The 14,486-nt window shown below is 40.9% G+C and overlaps 1 protein-coding gene across 2 annotated transcripts; it reads left to right on the top strand.

Moving 5' to 3' along the window:
• The first annotated feature begins 5,733 nt into the window (after positions 1–5,733).
• Positions 5,734–14,167, top strand: C3AR1 (complement C3a receptor 1). 2 transcript variants are annotated; one of them, XM_077759058.1, is made up of 2 exons: positions 5,734–5,922; positions 11,865–14,167. In XM_077759058.1, exon 2 carries the CDS (start codon positions 11,872–11,874, stop codon positions 13,297–13,299), a length of 1,428 nt encoding a protein of 475 aa, XP_077615184.1. In that variant the 5' UTR covers positions 5,734–5,922; positions 11,865–11,871; the 3' UTR covers positions 13,300–14,167. The 2 variants fall into 2 exon arrangements, with proteins under 2 accessions (XP_077615184.1, XP_077615183.1); XM_077759057.1 differs by having other exon boundaries at positions 11,862–14,167.
• Positions 14,168–14,486: the final 319 nt, after the last annotated feature.

Raw genomic sequence — 14,486 nt, 5'->3', positions numbered from 1 at the left:
AGCAGGGGAGGGTCAGAGAGAGAGGGAGACACAGAATCTGAAATGGGCTCCAGGCTCTGAGCTAGCTGTCAGCACAAAGCCTGACACAGGGCTCGAACCCACAAACCATGAGATCAAGACATGAGCTGAAGCCAGACAACCAACTGAGCCACCCAGGCACCCCTGTTCTTTTACTTTTAAAATAGTTCGCAATATCAGGCGCCTGGCTGCCCCAGTGGATGGGGCACACAGTTCTAGACCTCTGGGTCATGAGTTCAAGCCCCACATCAGGCTTAAAGGTTACTTAATAAATAAATATGCAAATATATAAATAAGTAAATAAATAATAAAATAGATTTACAATTGATGTGAACAAACTAAGTTCCAGAATCAAATCTGATTTCCTTTACCTATCACTGTCCATTAGCACAGGACCCTGTGGCCAAGCCTATCCAGAGTTCTATCCAGAACTCCACCGGAGAGAAGGTCTAGGGAGTCTGGTGCCCAGGCTTCCAGTAGAGAGATAATAAGGAAGGATGGGCATCGGTTTAAGTATCGATAGATAAAGTCTGACACAATCCCCGTTTTGCGGGTGAGGAAATGAAATCACAGAATTTCAATAATTTTTGTACAGTCACATAATTAAGTGACAGCTGGGATTCAAACTCAGTTTTCACTGAAGACCTTAAAGACAGAAAATTTGTTGTATATTTATTTCTAATTCTCCCAGACAAACAGGCTAGAGTTTCTATGATCCTAAAATTTTTAATTTGGCCAGGTGAATACAAATTGCCATCACTGAAGATGTAGAATTATCAGTGGCTCATAAAAGGTGTTAATATGACTAACTTTGAAATATATATTCTAAACTTCATTCTTTCTAAAGCATCGAATCTCTGCTTAGATATTTATAACTAGATATTTAAAAGAAACAAAACAGAAAATAACCACATAAATCTCCCCAAATTATCCACTTTATACCACAAAACAACTAGTTCATTATAAGAAGGGACAGAAGTCATACCGAAAAAGGAGTACTATGTACAAGGTGTTTTCAATCATTTCCTTCCTGATCTGAAAATATAATGAATCTAGTTGGTTTTCATTGCTTTATAATCTTTAGAGAGGCAGGAGTCAGGGGGCTCCTACACGGCTCAGTCGGTTAATCATCTGACTCTTGATTTCTGCTAAGGTCATGATATCTCAGTTCATGGATTTGAGCCCCATATAGGGTTCTGCACTGACAGTGTGGAGCCTGCTTGGGATTCTCTCTCTCCCCCTCCCCTGCTTGCACATATATATGTGAACTCTCCCTCTCTCTCTCTTTCAAAGACAATAAATAAACATTAAAAAGATAAGGGGCGCCTGGGTGGCTTAGTCGGTTAAGCGTCCGACTTTCGCTTAGGTCATGATCTCGCGGTTCGTGGGTTCGAGCCCCGCATCGGGCTATGTGCTGACTGCCAGCTCAGAGCCTGGAGCCTGTTTCAGTCTGTGACTCCCTTTCTCTCTGACCCTCCCCTGTTCACGCTGTCTCTCTCTCTCTCTCCTAGAAATAAAAAAAAAAAAAAACATTAAAAAGATAAAAAGTCAACATCCTTTTCAACCATTCATTCATTCATTCATTCATTCATTCATTCATTCATTCTTTGGTGCCCCAGAAATGTTTACACCAAGCATGTAGCAGGCAATAGAGATAGAAACAAAGTCGTGGTCTAGTAGAGCTGTAAGACAGATAAATTGTTACTTTTTTCTGCACTACTAGCACTTACAACATTTCTACTCATCTTTAAAGCTCAGCTCAGGTGCTACCTTTTCAGTGTATCATCCTTCTATTTGCTTTGGTAGGAATTAGTCTTTTTCTCTTCCATGTTTCCAAGGCATATTGGGAATCTCCTAGCAGCCCTTACTGGATAATAATTATGTAACTCTCTCATGGCTTCTGTTTCTTCTAGTGCGGAAGCACAGGGTCTGTAGTAGGAGCAGAGTACGTGTTTATGATACAAACTTCATGATAAAGACCTCACCTTTTGGAAATGGAAAAGAAACTCTCACCACTGTTGGTGGGAGTGTAAATTGATGGCATCTTTTTAGTGGGAAATTGTATATCTTCCAAAAATGTAAATGTACATACTCTTAGCTTTAACAATTATAACTCTGGGAACCTATTCTCCAAAATATTCATAGATATGTAAAACAAAAGAATATTCATTGGAGCATTGTTTATAACTGCTTTAAAATTTCATAAAAACAGAATATCCAGGGGCACCTGGGTGGCCCAGTTAGTTAGGTGTCTGACTTCAGCTCAGGTCATGATCTTGCGGTTCGTGGGTTCGAGCCCCACGTTGGGCTCTGTGCTGACAGCTCAGAGCCTGGAGCCTGCTTCAGATTGTGTGTCTCCCTCTCTCTCTAACCCTCCCTTGCTCATGTTGCCTCTCTCTCTCTCTCCCTCTCTCTCTCTTTCTCTCACTCTCAAATAAAACATTTTAAAAATTTTTTTAAAAAGCAGAATATCCATCAACAGGGGAATAATTGATTAAGTGGGATAATACAGAGCAAATTAAAAATGTGGACTCCTATGTCCTGATATGAAAAGATAAATAGAAAAAGCAGAATAAGACAACATGTGCAATGAAATAGCATTTATATAAATGAAAGAGATTACCTCCAGGGAATGAAAATAGGATAACTGGGTGTTCTGGAAGTTTAGGTTTTTATTTTAATCTTTCTATAATTAGAAGGGTTTTTTTGGGGGGGGTTGTTGTTGTTGATGTTTTTACCATCGGAATGCATTAGTTTAAGTATATAGTGTGTCTGTATACATATATACAATGTATATATACATACACTTATGATAATACTGTCTATCTTTTGTATGATTAATATTTGTGCTTTCTGAATACCTTCCTTATTCAATGTTTCCAAATACTACATTAAAAAACCAGAATATAATTAATAGAATTATGTGCACTAACATGGAAATCTCTTTCGCTATATCATTAAGCAAAAGAGCAGATCATAAAATCACATGTAAATTATGTTTCCATTTTTGTCTGAAGCTGCCTTTTTATTTTTATTTTTTAAAGATTTTATCTTTAAGTAATCTCTACCCAACATGGGGCTTGAACCCACAACCCCAAGATCAAAAGTTGCATGCTCCACCTACTGAGCCAGCCAGGTGTCCCTGAACCTCCTTTATAATTTTATTTTTTTACATTTATTTTTGAGAGACAGAATGAGACAGAGCATGAGCGGGGGAGGGGCAGAGAGAGAAGGAGACACAGAATCTGAAGCAGCTCCAGGTTCTGAGCAAGCGTTCAGCTCAGAGCCTGATGCGGGGCTGGGACCCACAAACTGTGAGATCATGACCTGAGCCTAAGTAGGACGCCCAACCAACTGAGCCACCCAAGCGGCCCATGAAACCACCTTTTTAAAAAGATATGTGCTATGGGGCCCCTCGGTGGCTCAGTGTCCAGCTCTTGACTTTGGCTTAGGTCAAGATCTCATGGTTTATGGTTCATGAATCATGGTTCTATGCTGAGAGAGGGGAGCCTGCTTGGGATTCTGCCTACCTCTGTCTCTGCCTCTCTGTCTCCTGCTCTCTATCTCTCTAAGAATAAATAAAAACAAACTTACAAAAATAAAAAGAAATTATATGTGCTATACTTAGAACAAAATGACAAAGAATGAATACTACCTATTAAAAATACTTACTTCCAGGCAGTGGAATTAGTAATAAACACTTTCATTCTTTTACCCTTTATACTTCTGTATTATTTCCATTCATTTTTTTTTACAAGTATGTACTACTCTTGTCATTAGATAATAATAATGGACATCAACCAATCAATCCCAACTCTTCACATTTTTCTTGGGTCCTTCTGTCTTAAAAATATTCCATGGCGGGGTACCTGGGTGGCTCAGTTGGTTAAGTGTCTGACTCTAAAGTTTGGCTCAGGTCATGATCTCAGGGTTATGGGACCAAGCCTGAGTTGGGGTCTGTGCTGAGTGTGGAGACTGCTTGAGGCTCTTTCTCTCTCCTTCTGCTTTTGCCCTCTGCCCCACGCATGCGTGCTCTCACTCAAATATAAATACACACATACATACACACATACGTACATACATACATATAACATATGTAAATAAATAAATAAAATTCCATGGTGATTTCTCTGCAAAGAGGAGGAGAAGCAGATACTGTTTGGACAAGAAGTTGATTAATATGGACCGAAGCCTTTACCACAGGCAAGAATATTCAAAAACATTTGACCCAAATGAATTTTATTTCACGTTCATATGCGTAAAAGAATAATGTGAGCGAGAACTATTCACGATGTATACTTTAAGCAGGAATCACTGCTTAAGGTCCCTCTTCAATCTTCTGTGCTCTTTCCTGATGAGACTATCTAATTGACTAATTATTCTGCCCACTCCCAATACCTGAAGCACTCTCCCACCCCACCCCCATCTCTCATTTTGTTCCCCTTACCCACTCTACACAGCATGTCAGCTTCTTGTATCTACAGAAGTCTTTAAGGACCTGCCCAGATCTTACTTCTCCCTTAATCCTTTCCCTCGATTGCCCCAGACTAAATATACCCTTTCCTGCTAGGTTCTTCTATTTTACTTCTACCAGTACCTCTGCCATTATAGTCTGGGTTGTATTACAGTTTTTTAGCATATGAGTGGGTATTCCTACCAGATTATGAATCTCTCAAGATTAGAACATAGCCTAATCTGATTGTGGTATGGCATGTTTCTTTACACATATTAAGCATTTAAGGGATGCTATTTGACATTCACTACATGGGGCTGTTGCAGGTCATTCATCCCAACCACTCCTCACCTCCACCCTCACATACGGTAGGGCCATTGTTGTGTGTTTCTAAATCACAAGCCCAAACCTACTAAGTGAGAAGCTAATTACAGAAGTACTCCCTCTTCCATGTTGCTGCAAATGGCCAGATTTCATTCCTTCTCGTTGCCATGTAGTATTCCATTGTAGAGATGAACCACATCTTCTTGATCCATCTGTCTGTTGATGGATCCATGTTTTGTTTTTGGATCCTTCCATGTTTTGGCTACTCTGTGCTGCTATGAACATTGGGGTACATGTGCCCCTATGCATCAGCACTCCTGTATCGCTTGGGTAAATTCCTAGCAGTGCTATTGCTGGGTCATAGGGGAGTTCTATTGTTAATTTTTTGAGGAACCTCCACACTGTTTTCCAGAGGGGCTGCACCAGTTTACATTCCCACCAACAGTGTAGGATGGTGCTATTTGTAGCAACGTGGATGGAATTTGAGGGTGTTATGCGGAGTGAAATAAGTCAGGCAGAGAAAGACAGATACCATATGTTTTCACTTACAGGTGGATCAGGAGAAACTTAACCGAGGACCATGGGGGAGAAGAAGAGGGAAAATAGTGGGGAAGAGGGAGAGAGGCAAAGCATGAAAGACTCTTGAATGCTGAGAACAAACTGAGGGCTGATGGGGGTGGGGGAGAGGGCAAGGGGGGTGATGGGCATGGGGGAGGGCACTTGTTGGGATGAGCACTGGGTGTCATATGTAAACCAACTTGACAATAAACTATGAATGAAAACAAGCAAACAAAAAAAAGAAGTACTCCCTCTTTAGCCATATTCTTTGTCCTGCAGAAAAACATCAAGAGAAGTATCCCCTCCCACTTCCTCTCTGTTACTCTCTCCTTATCTGAGACATTCAGAAATGACTCACTTTGAAACTCATCCTGTGAAGTCACAGAGGAGTCAAAAGTACGAAATTCCATCTATCATCATCAGAAACGAAAAGAGTGAAAAGAGAAATGGTTCAGCACATTTCCTAAACATACTTCATAACTTGACCGTGGGTGAGAGAGAAGACCAGATTGGACGTGTGGGGACCTCCGGGCTGGTGTGGAAGCCTTCAGCTACTGTCTTAGTTTTTGGTAAGAAAACCTACATCCACCTGGTCACTGGTACTTGTTTCCATGTTACCGACAATGGTTTGAGCGTCATTAACCTCTCTTCCCCCAGTTCCTTCCCCAACTTGCATTGCTTTTGTTTTATCCTCCCATCCACCTCTCTTTTTCTAAATATCCCACATTCTATTTATCTTTCTTCTTAATAGTTTCATTCTAGAACTAATAGTGAATTTTCATGCCATTTTTTTCTCTCTTAAATTGGCTATGTTTCTCTTTCTGCACTATGATTCCAGCTTTCCACTAGAGTTTTGTTTCTCAAATCAGTGGCCTATTTTTTTCTTTACGTATACATATATTTTTTTCATTCCACTTTCCTCTTTTTTTCTTTTATTCTTTTGCTTATTCCATATTGTTACGGACTCTGTCATCCTATCACTAGTTTTGATTCTGGAATCTACTTTCTCTTCTTATCATAATTGAATCTCAGTTTCAGGATTTCTTTTTTTTTTAAACACTTTTAGCCAATTCAGCATTGAAAATTAAAGAAAAGGAAGAAAGAAAGGAGCTTTACCAATCTTAAATGTAGAGGTATCTTTCAACCAAAGCACTTGGAGAAATGTAGAGTTCTCTTGTTCTGAAATACTTTTTTTTTTTAACATTTATTCATTTCTGAGAGACAGAGACAGAGCGCGAGCAGAGGAAGGACAGAGAGAGAGAGGGAGACACAGCATCCAAAACAGGCTCCAGACTCCATGTTGTCACCACAGAGCCCAATGTGGAACTCAAACCCACGAGATCGTGACCCGAGCCCAAGTGGTATGCAGGTGTCCCTTGAAAGACTTTTTAAGGGGCACTGGGTGGCTCAGTCAGTTAAGCGTCCGACTCCGGCTCAGGTCATGATCTCACGGTTCGTGGGTTCAAACCCTGCATCGCGCTTTGTGCTGACGGCTGGCTCAGAGCCTGGAAACTGCTTCAGATTCTGTGTCTCCCTCTCTCCCTGACCCTCCCCTGCTGTCTGTCTGTCTGTCTCTCTCTCTCTCAGAAATAAATTTTTAAAAAATTTTTTTAAAAAAGAAAGACTTTTTAAGACTGATTCATATATACTTTCATTTCAAGACAGATGATATGTGATATTTAAAATATAGCTCACACCGTTGACTCTATTAACATTTTGCTCTTTTCAGTCTTTTTATTTTTAATGTTTATTTATTTTTGAAAGAGAGAAAGATAGAACACAAGCAGGGGAGGGCCAGGGACCAAGGGAGATACAGAATCCAAAACAGGCTCCAAGCTCTGAGCTGTCAGCACAGAGCCCACAAACCATGAGATCATGACCTGAGCCGAAGTCCGACGCTTACTGACTGAGCCACCCAGGTGCCCCTCATTCCAGTCTTTATTACTTTGACTGGTGCAGTTCTCCATACCTTTCCCTTTATTAGCAACATCAAAGGCTTTTTAGTTCTGTGATTCTTTGTAGTAAAAGGAGTATTGGTGTTAGGACACTGGTCCTAAGATCTCAGAACCCTCCAAGGGGTGAATATGCGAAGTCACCTAATTTGCTGAGTATCGGTATCAAAAACTGTAAAATAAAACTAAAGACAAGGAAAGATGATTACTGAGTTTCTCTTTAGCCTTAGCTTTCTCTGATTCTACCCTTCTCTCAGTAATATGGATCTCCACATTAATACGTGTGTTGGAATAGGACAGTGGGCCAGCCTAGCGACCGTGCACAACAGGGAAGGAAAGGATCCTGATGGGACTTGAATATTTGAGTGGATAAGGCTACAGAGAGGGGAATGAGAGTCACTTCTTCTTTTTTATTTTTTTGTTGACTCAGTTACTTTAACTTCTGCTAATCACATAAGACCCTACGACAATGTTTGGTTAACTCAGCAGAATGACTTCGAAGCCACAAAAATATTTTGGGACGCTATGAAAAGAAACATAAAATGCTATTATAGCCAGTGAGAACTGGGAACTGGAAAATAAAAGGGAAGTAGAAAGAGACAGCATCTTTAATGAATTAATGGATAGGAATAAGAATTTTAAATTTTAAATTTAAATTTAAAGAATTTAAAATTCCTTTAAAGAAAAAGGAAAAAGAAAGTAATCTCCCAAAACGAACATCCATCCACTATAGTAAGCTTTGATCTTTATGTCGTCATATAAGGCATTGTGCTAAATTCTGAAGAACAAGCACGTAGGAATGGGGTTCATCTTTACCGTCATGAAATTTAAGGCTAGCATGATAGATAAGACAGCCACGGTAATAATTATAATACAAGGCAAAATGTATCATCGCACAGATAATATGAAAGAGAATTCAACACACACACATACACACACAAATTTAAGAGACCGAAGAATTAATTTCTGTTTGAGACTATAAGAGGAAGTTTCAAGGAAAAATAATATTTGAGCTTGTTTTTGAAGAACGGCTAGGATTTCAACAGATAGAGATTAAGGATGCAAGATGGAGGAGGTTAAAGTGAAGGGCATAATTCCAGACAGAAGTAAACAACACGAACCAGCATAGTGAATTGCTCAGGAAAGCTATACGGTAGGGTACATTTATAGGAGTCTTCAGAATTAAGGGAGAGCAATGTCACAGAGGTCAAGAGAATAGACTGGTGGATGAAGACAGAATAAGATGTTGGGATTTGTTATTTATTTATCTACTCACTCATTCATTCATTTATTTATGTAGGGGGAGGGGGCAGAGTGAGAGAGAGAGGGAACTTTAAGCAGGTTCCACACTCAGCTGAAAGCTGGATGCTGAGCTCTGTCCCACAATGCTGGGATCATGACCTGAGTTGAAATCAAGAGTTGGACCCTCTACCAACTGAGCCACCCAGGCACCACTGGATTTGTTATTTATGGGTAATTTTAGCATAGTGATAGGGCAGAAGACAAATTGCAAAAAGCTCAAAAATTACAAAGGGTAGGGAAGCCTGGGTGGCTCAGTCGGTTAAGCATCTGACTTCGGCTCAGGTCATGATCTCGAGGTTCATGGGTTCGAGCCCTGCGACAGGTTCTGTGCTGACAGCTTGGAGCCTGTAGCCTGCTTTGGATTCTGTGTCTCTTTCTCTCTCTGGCCCTCTCCCACTTGGGCTCTGTCTCTCAAAAACAAATAAATGTTAACCAACTTGACAACAAACTATTTGTAAGAAAAATAAATAAATAAATAATTTTTTTTTAATTACAAAGGGCAAAAGATGAGTGGTAGGAACAACAGACCCTTAAATAAGCTAGTCTCCTTGAAAAAGAGAAACTATGCTAAAAAGAGACATAAGAAACATCTGACCTGGGTGGCTCAGTCCGGTAAGCCTCCAACTCTTGATTTTGGCTCAGGTCATGATCTCTGGGTTTGTGGGATCAAGCCCCGCAGGGTCAAGCCCCACATCCAGCTCTGCACTATACAGTTCAGAGCCTCCCTGGGATTCTCTCTCACTTTCTCCCACTCTCTCTGCCTCTCTCCTGCTCACGTGCATGCACACACACAAAGTGATCTCTCTCTCTGTCTCTCTCTCAATTCAAATCTCTCTTCCTAATGCAAAGTGTGATCCTTGAATGGATACAACTGTGGACAAATCAGCTCTAGAAGATATTTTGGGGATGGTTGTAAAAACACTGGCTAAACACTGAACATTCCTTAAGGTACAATCCTACTGTATGATACAAGACTCGCTGAAAAAAAAAAGCAGTTTAAAAAACAATAGGCATGCCAGTTCATAGCAGCATTATTTACAACAGCTAAAAGGTGAGAGCAATTCACATCAAGAGATGAATGGATAAATAAAATGTGGTGTTTACATAAAATGGAATATTATTTAGCCTTAGAAAGGAGAGAAATTCTGACATATTCTGACATATTCTGATATATGCTACAACATTGAAAATGTTATGCTGAGTGAAATAAACCAGACACCAAAAGACAAATGCTCTATGATTCCATTTAGAGAAGACATCTGGAGTAGTCAAATACATAGTAACAGAAAGTAGAATGGTGTTTTGCTGGAGGCTGGGGTGAGAGGGAAGTAGCTAGTTGTTGTCTAATGGGTATAGAGTTTCAGTTTTACTACATGAAAAAGTTCTGGAGAATGATTTTACAATAATGTGAATATTATATTATATATTCATTACATACATAATATATTCATTACATATTATATTATATACATAATATTCACATTATTTAAAAATTTTTTAATGTTTTATTTATTTCTGAGAGAGAGAGACAGGGTGAGCAAGGAAGGGTCAGAGAGGGAGACACAGAATCTGAAACAGGCTCCAGGCTCTGAGCTGTCAGCACAGAGCCCGATGCGGGGCTCAAACCCACGAACCGTGAGATCATGACCTGAGCCGAAGTCAGACATTTAACTGACTGAGCCACCCAGGTGCCCCTATAATATTCACATTATTATGCAATCACACTCCACTATTGTGGATTCACTCTAATAATGTGAAATATATTCATTACATATATATTCATTTATGTATATTATATATGTGAGCTTTATACTTAAAAATGGTTGCAACAGGGGGCACCTAGGTGGCTCAGTCAGTTGAGTGCCTAACTCTTGTTTTCAGCTTGGGCCATGATCTCACGGTTCATGGGGTTGAGCCCTGAGTTGGGCTCCGTGCTGACAGCATGCTCACTCTCTCTCTGAAAATAAATAAACTTTAAAAAAATGTAAATCTTTAAAAAAATGGTTACAATGGTAAAATTTGTATTATGAGTATTTTACCACCATTAAGAGCATTTTTAACATGCACGCAATGGTCTAATCTCATTAAATTTTCATTAACAAAAATATGCATATATGTATATATGTGAATATATTTAGGATTATATATTTTAAAAAAACAAACAAGAAAGAAATGATGGGTGATGAGGAAATCAATGCAGACAGGGTAAACAGCTCTTAAGAAATTTGAAAGCAAAAAGGGAAAGATGAGGTATCTAAAGACAGAACTGAATCCAGTGCACCTTTTTTTGTGGTGGTGGGTCCTTCCAACATCTGGTGGAGGGACGTACATCTGCCCTCAAAGAAATGAGAATATGTGAAGTTAAAATCTTAAGTACCATTTCAGGTGGTGATGGAACTTCACAGAGCCCTTTCATGCATATAAAGTTGGAAACCTCTGGTCTAGAAGTTATTGTTTGTTGGGGCACCTGGGTGGCTCAGTCAGCTGAGGGTCCGACTTCAGCTCAGGTCGTGATCTCACGGTTTGTGAGTTCGAGCCCCATGTCGAGCTCTGTACTGAAAGCTTAGAGCCTGGAGCCTGTTTCAGATTCTGTGTCTCCCTCTCTCTCTGCCCCTCCCCTGCTCACTCTCTCTTTCTCTCTCAAAAGTAAATAAACATTAAAAAATTAGTTCAGTTCCTAAAATGATTATTAACCCTCAAAAAAATAGAAGTTATTGTTTGTCACTTAGCTTATTTGTTTTTAATAGGGGATACCAGGTGAGGAAGGGAACCAGTGCAGAATGAGAAATTGGAAGCGCAAGAAAGAGGAGAAATGTACATGGATAGGGACTCCCGAATGAAACTATGATTTTGATACACATTTAAATGGATATGGTAGATTTTAATTGTCACAGAATGTTTTTGTGTGGTCCAGGGTGATGTCAAGGAATACAAACAAGGGGCGTCTGGGTGGCTCAGTAGGTCGAGCATCCAACTCTTGATTTCGGCTCAGGTTGTGATCCCAGGGTCATAGGATCAAGCCCCATGTTGGGCTCCATTCAGAGCACGGAGCCTGCTTAAGATTCTCCCTCTCTCCCCTGCTCCTCTCACCCTTGTATGCATGCTCTCTCTCTTAGAGAAAAAAATTTAAGAAAGAATACAAACTAAAACAGTGTGAGGGCTTTTGTAGTTCTACATCGTAATGCGGGAACATCATAATTCTAAGAATATGCCTTAAAAACATAGTTTTGATATTTTTGTTTGTATTTTCATAGAAGTTTAGCAATGGAGTCTTTCTCTGCTGAGACCAACTCAACTGACCTCCCCTCCCAGCCCTGGTATGAACCCCAGATAATCTTCTCCATGGTCGTTCTCAGCCTCACTTTCTTACTGGGGCTGCCAGGCAACGGGCTGGTGCTGTGGGTGGCTGGCCTAAAAATGCAGAGGACGGTGAACACAGTTTGGTTTCTGCATCTCACACTGGCAGACTTCCTCTGTTGCCTCTCCTTGCCCTTCTCCCTGGCTCACTTGGTTCTCCAAGGACACTGGCCCTATGGCTGGCTCCTGTGCAAGCTCATCCCCTCCGTCATTGTCCTCAACATGTTTGCCAGCGTCTTCCTGCTGACTGCCATTAGCCTGGATCGTTGCCTTTTGGTACTCAAGCCAATCTGGTGCCAGAATCACCGAAATACGGGAACAGCCTTCACTATCTGCGGATGTATATGGGTCATGGCTTTTGTAATGTGCATACCTGTGTTTATGTACCGGGAAACGTTCGCTGTGGGCAACCATGAAATATGTGACTACAACTTTGGCCTCTACAGCTCCTTAGATTATTCAGACCTCACCATTGATCTACTGGAAAATGGATCTCTTGACGACTCCATTGTTCAGCTGCCTGGAGAAACGGATGACAGGTTGGAGTCTTTCTCTGACCTAACCAATGATCCGCCTTGGGCAGCCACCACTGTCCTCCCTTCTCAAACATTTCAAAGACCTTCTGCAGAGTCACTCCCTACACATTCAGCTAAATTATCTGATCAACATCCACATTATAATTTATTGAAGGCTGCTAGTGAGGTCTCACCTACAGTCCCCAGTGGGCTTCCCATTGAAAAGCACAGATCTAACCCACTAGGTTTAGAGCTTTACTCTGGTACTTCCAACAATTCCTCGTACATGGATGAGCTGTTCCAAGATTTCCAGGATGATGATTTTGGCCCATTTCCATATGACAGTCTACTACTAAGCCCCCTGCTGGCAATAACCATCACTAGACTAGTGGTGGGTTTCCTTCTGCCCTTTCTTGTCATGGTGGCCTGCTACAGCCTCATTATCTTTCGAATGCGACGGAGCCGCTTCACCAAGACCCGGATCAAAACCTTGAAAGTGGCCATGGCTGTGGTGGCCATCTTCTGTGTCTGCTGGGCTCCATACCACATCGTTGGGGTCCTATTATTGTTTTTTGACCCAGAAACTCCCTTTGGAGAAGCTCTGGTGTTTTGGGACCCCGTGTCCATCGCTCTAGCATCTGCCAATAGTTGCTTTAATCCCTTCCTCTATGCCCTCCTGGGGAAAGATTTTAGGAAGAAAGCAAAGCAGTCCATGAAAGGTATTCTGGAGGCAGCTTTCAGTGAAGACCTCATACATTCTAGCAGCTGTCCCCAAAGCAAGGTCTTCTCGGAAGGAAACAGTATCAGCACATCTGTGTAAAAATATGGAACAGTTGACCCAAGGAGAGGTTCTGAGGTATTCACCCAGTGCGACATGTTTCTAAAACAATAAGGGATATCATGAGCAGGGGATTTCAGAAACCATCAATGAATCAATCCAGAGGTTCTCAAAGTACGGTCCCAGGCTAGTGGCATCCGGATCACCTGGAAACTTGCTGAACCAGAATGTCCGGGGCTGGGGTTCAGAAAAGTGTTTTTAACAAGCTCTCCTATTTCTAATGAATGCCAAATTTGAGAATTGTTGTAAAAATTAGTCTATTTCTATCCCAACCGAAGCTAAACAAAGTCAACGAGAACCTAGTCTATTTCAAGATGATTTTTCCATCGTGAATTTTTAAAAAATTTTTTAACATTTATTCATTTTTGACAGAGCATGAGTGGGGGAGGGGCAGAGAGAGAGGGAGACACAGAACCTGAAGCAGGCTCTAGGCTCTGAGCTGTCAGCACAGAGCCCAATGTGGGGCTCAGACTCACGAACCGTGAGATCATGACCTGAGCCGAAGTCAGATGCTCAGTCAGGTGCCCTGAAATTTTTTAAGTATTACCTGAATCCCCACCCCCACCCCCATTCCCACCCCCTGATTCAATTTCAAACCATTTCATCTAGTCTTACCTGAGTGAAAGATGATCACTTATTTATGGCTCTGTTATGGTAGTGGTGGTGGTGATGTTTTTAAATGAAAAGAAGGTGCAGAAAGAAAAAAGTCTATGAAAACAAGCAGTTATGAGACGGAGTCTGGAAGCAGAGTACAATGTCAGAGGCTTGCTATGTGCAATACTCCTGGATACGGGACATGGGAATTCCAAGTTTCCATTATTACAATTAAACAGGCATCTACTATGTTAAAGACGGGCTGCTATGGCATCTGAAAACTTACTTATGAAATGGCGTGTGGGCTGTGGTTTGTGGAGTTTTCTATTTGTTTACTCTGCCTATTGAGAGAGCCATTCCTTTTCTTAAGCTCTATTCCCTTAACCCCACCCTAGCCTGGCCTCTAAATCTTCCATATTAGATTGTGCATCTAATAACCTGTAATTTCATAAGATTCTAATTGCTCCCCTCCTCTTGCTTGAAACTAATACCCCCCAAGAAACTCATTTCAAGTGAAAAGAGAAAGAGGGTGAAGGACAGAGCAGCAATCCTTGAATTCATTGCCTGATGACTGA

This window comes from Crocuta crocuta, unplaced genomic scaffold, assembly GCF_008692635.1.
Source record: "Crocuta crocuta isolate KB4526 unplaced genomic scaffold, BGI_CrCroc_1.0 scaffold72, whole genome shotgun sequence".
Classification (NCBI taxonomy): domain Eukaryota; kingdom Metazoa; phylum Chordata; class Mammalia; order Carnivora; family Hyaenidae; genus Crocuta; species Crocuta crocuta.
This window is presented reverse-complemented; position numbering and strand designations above follow the sequence as displayed.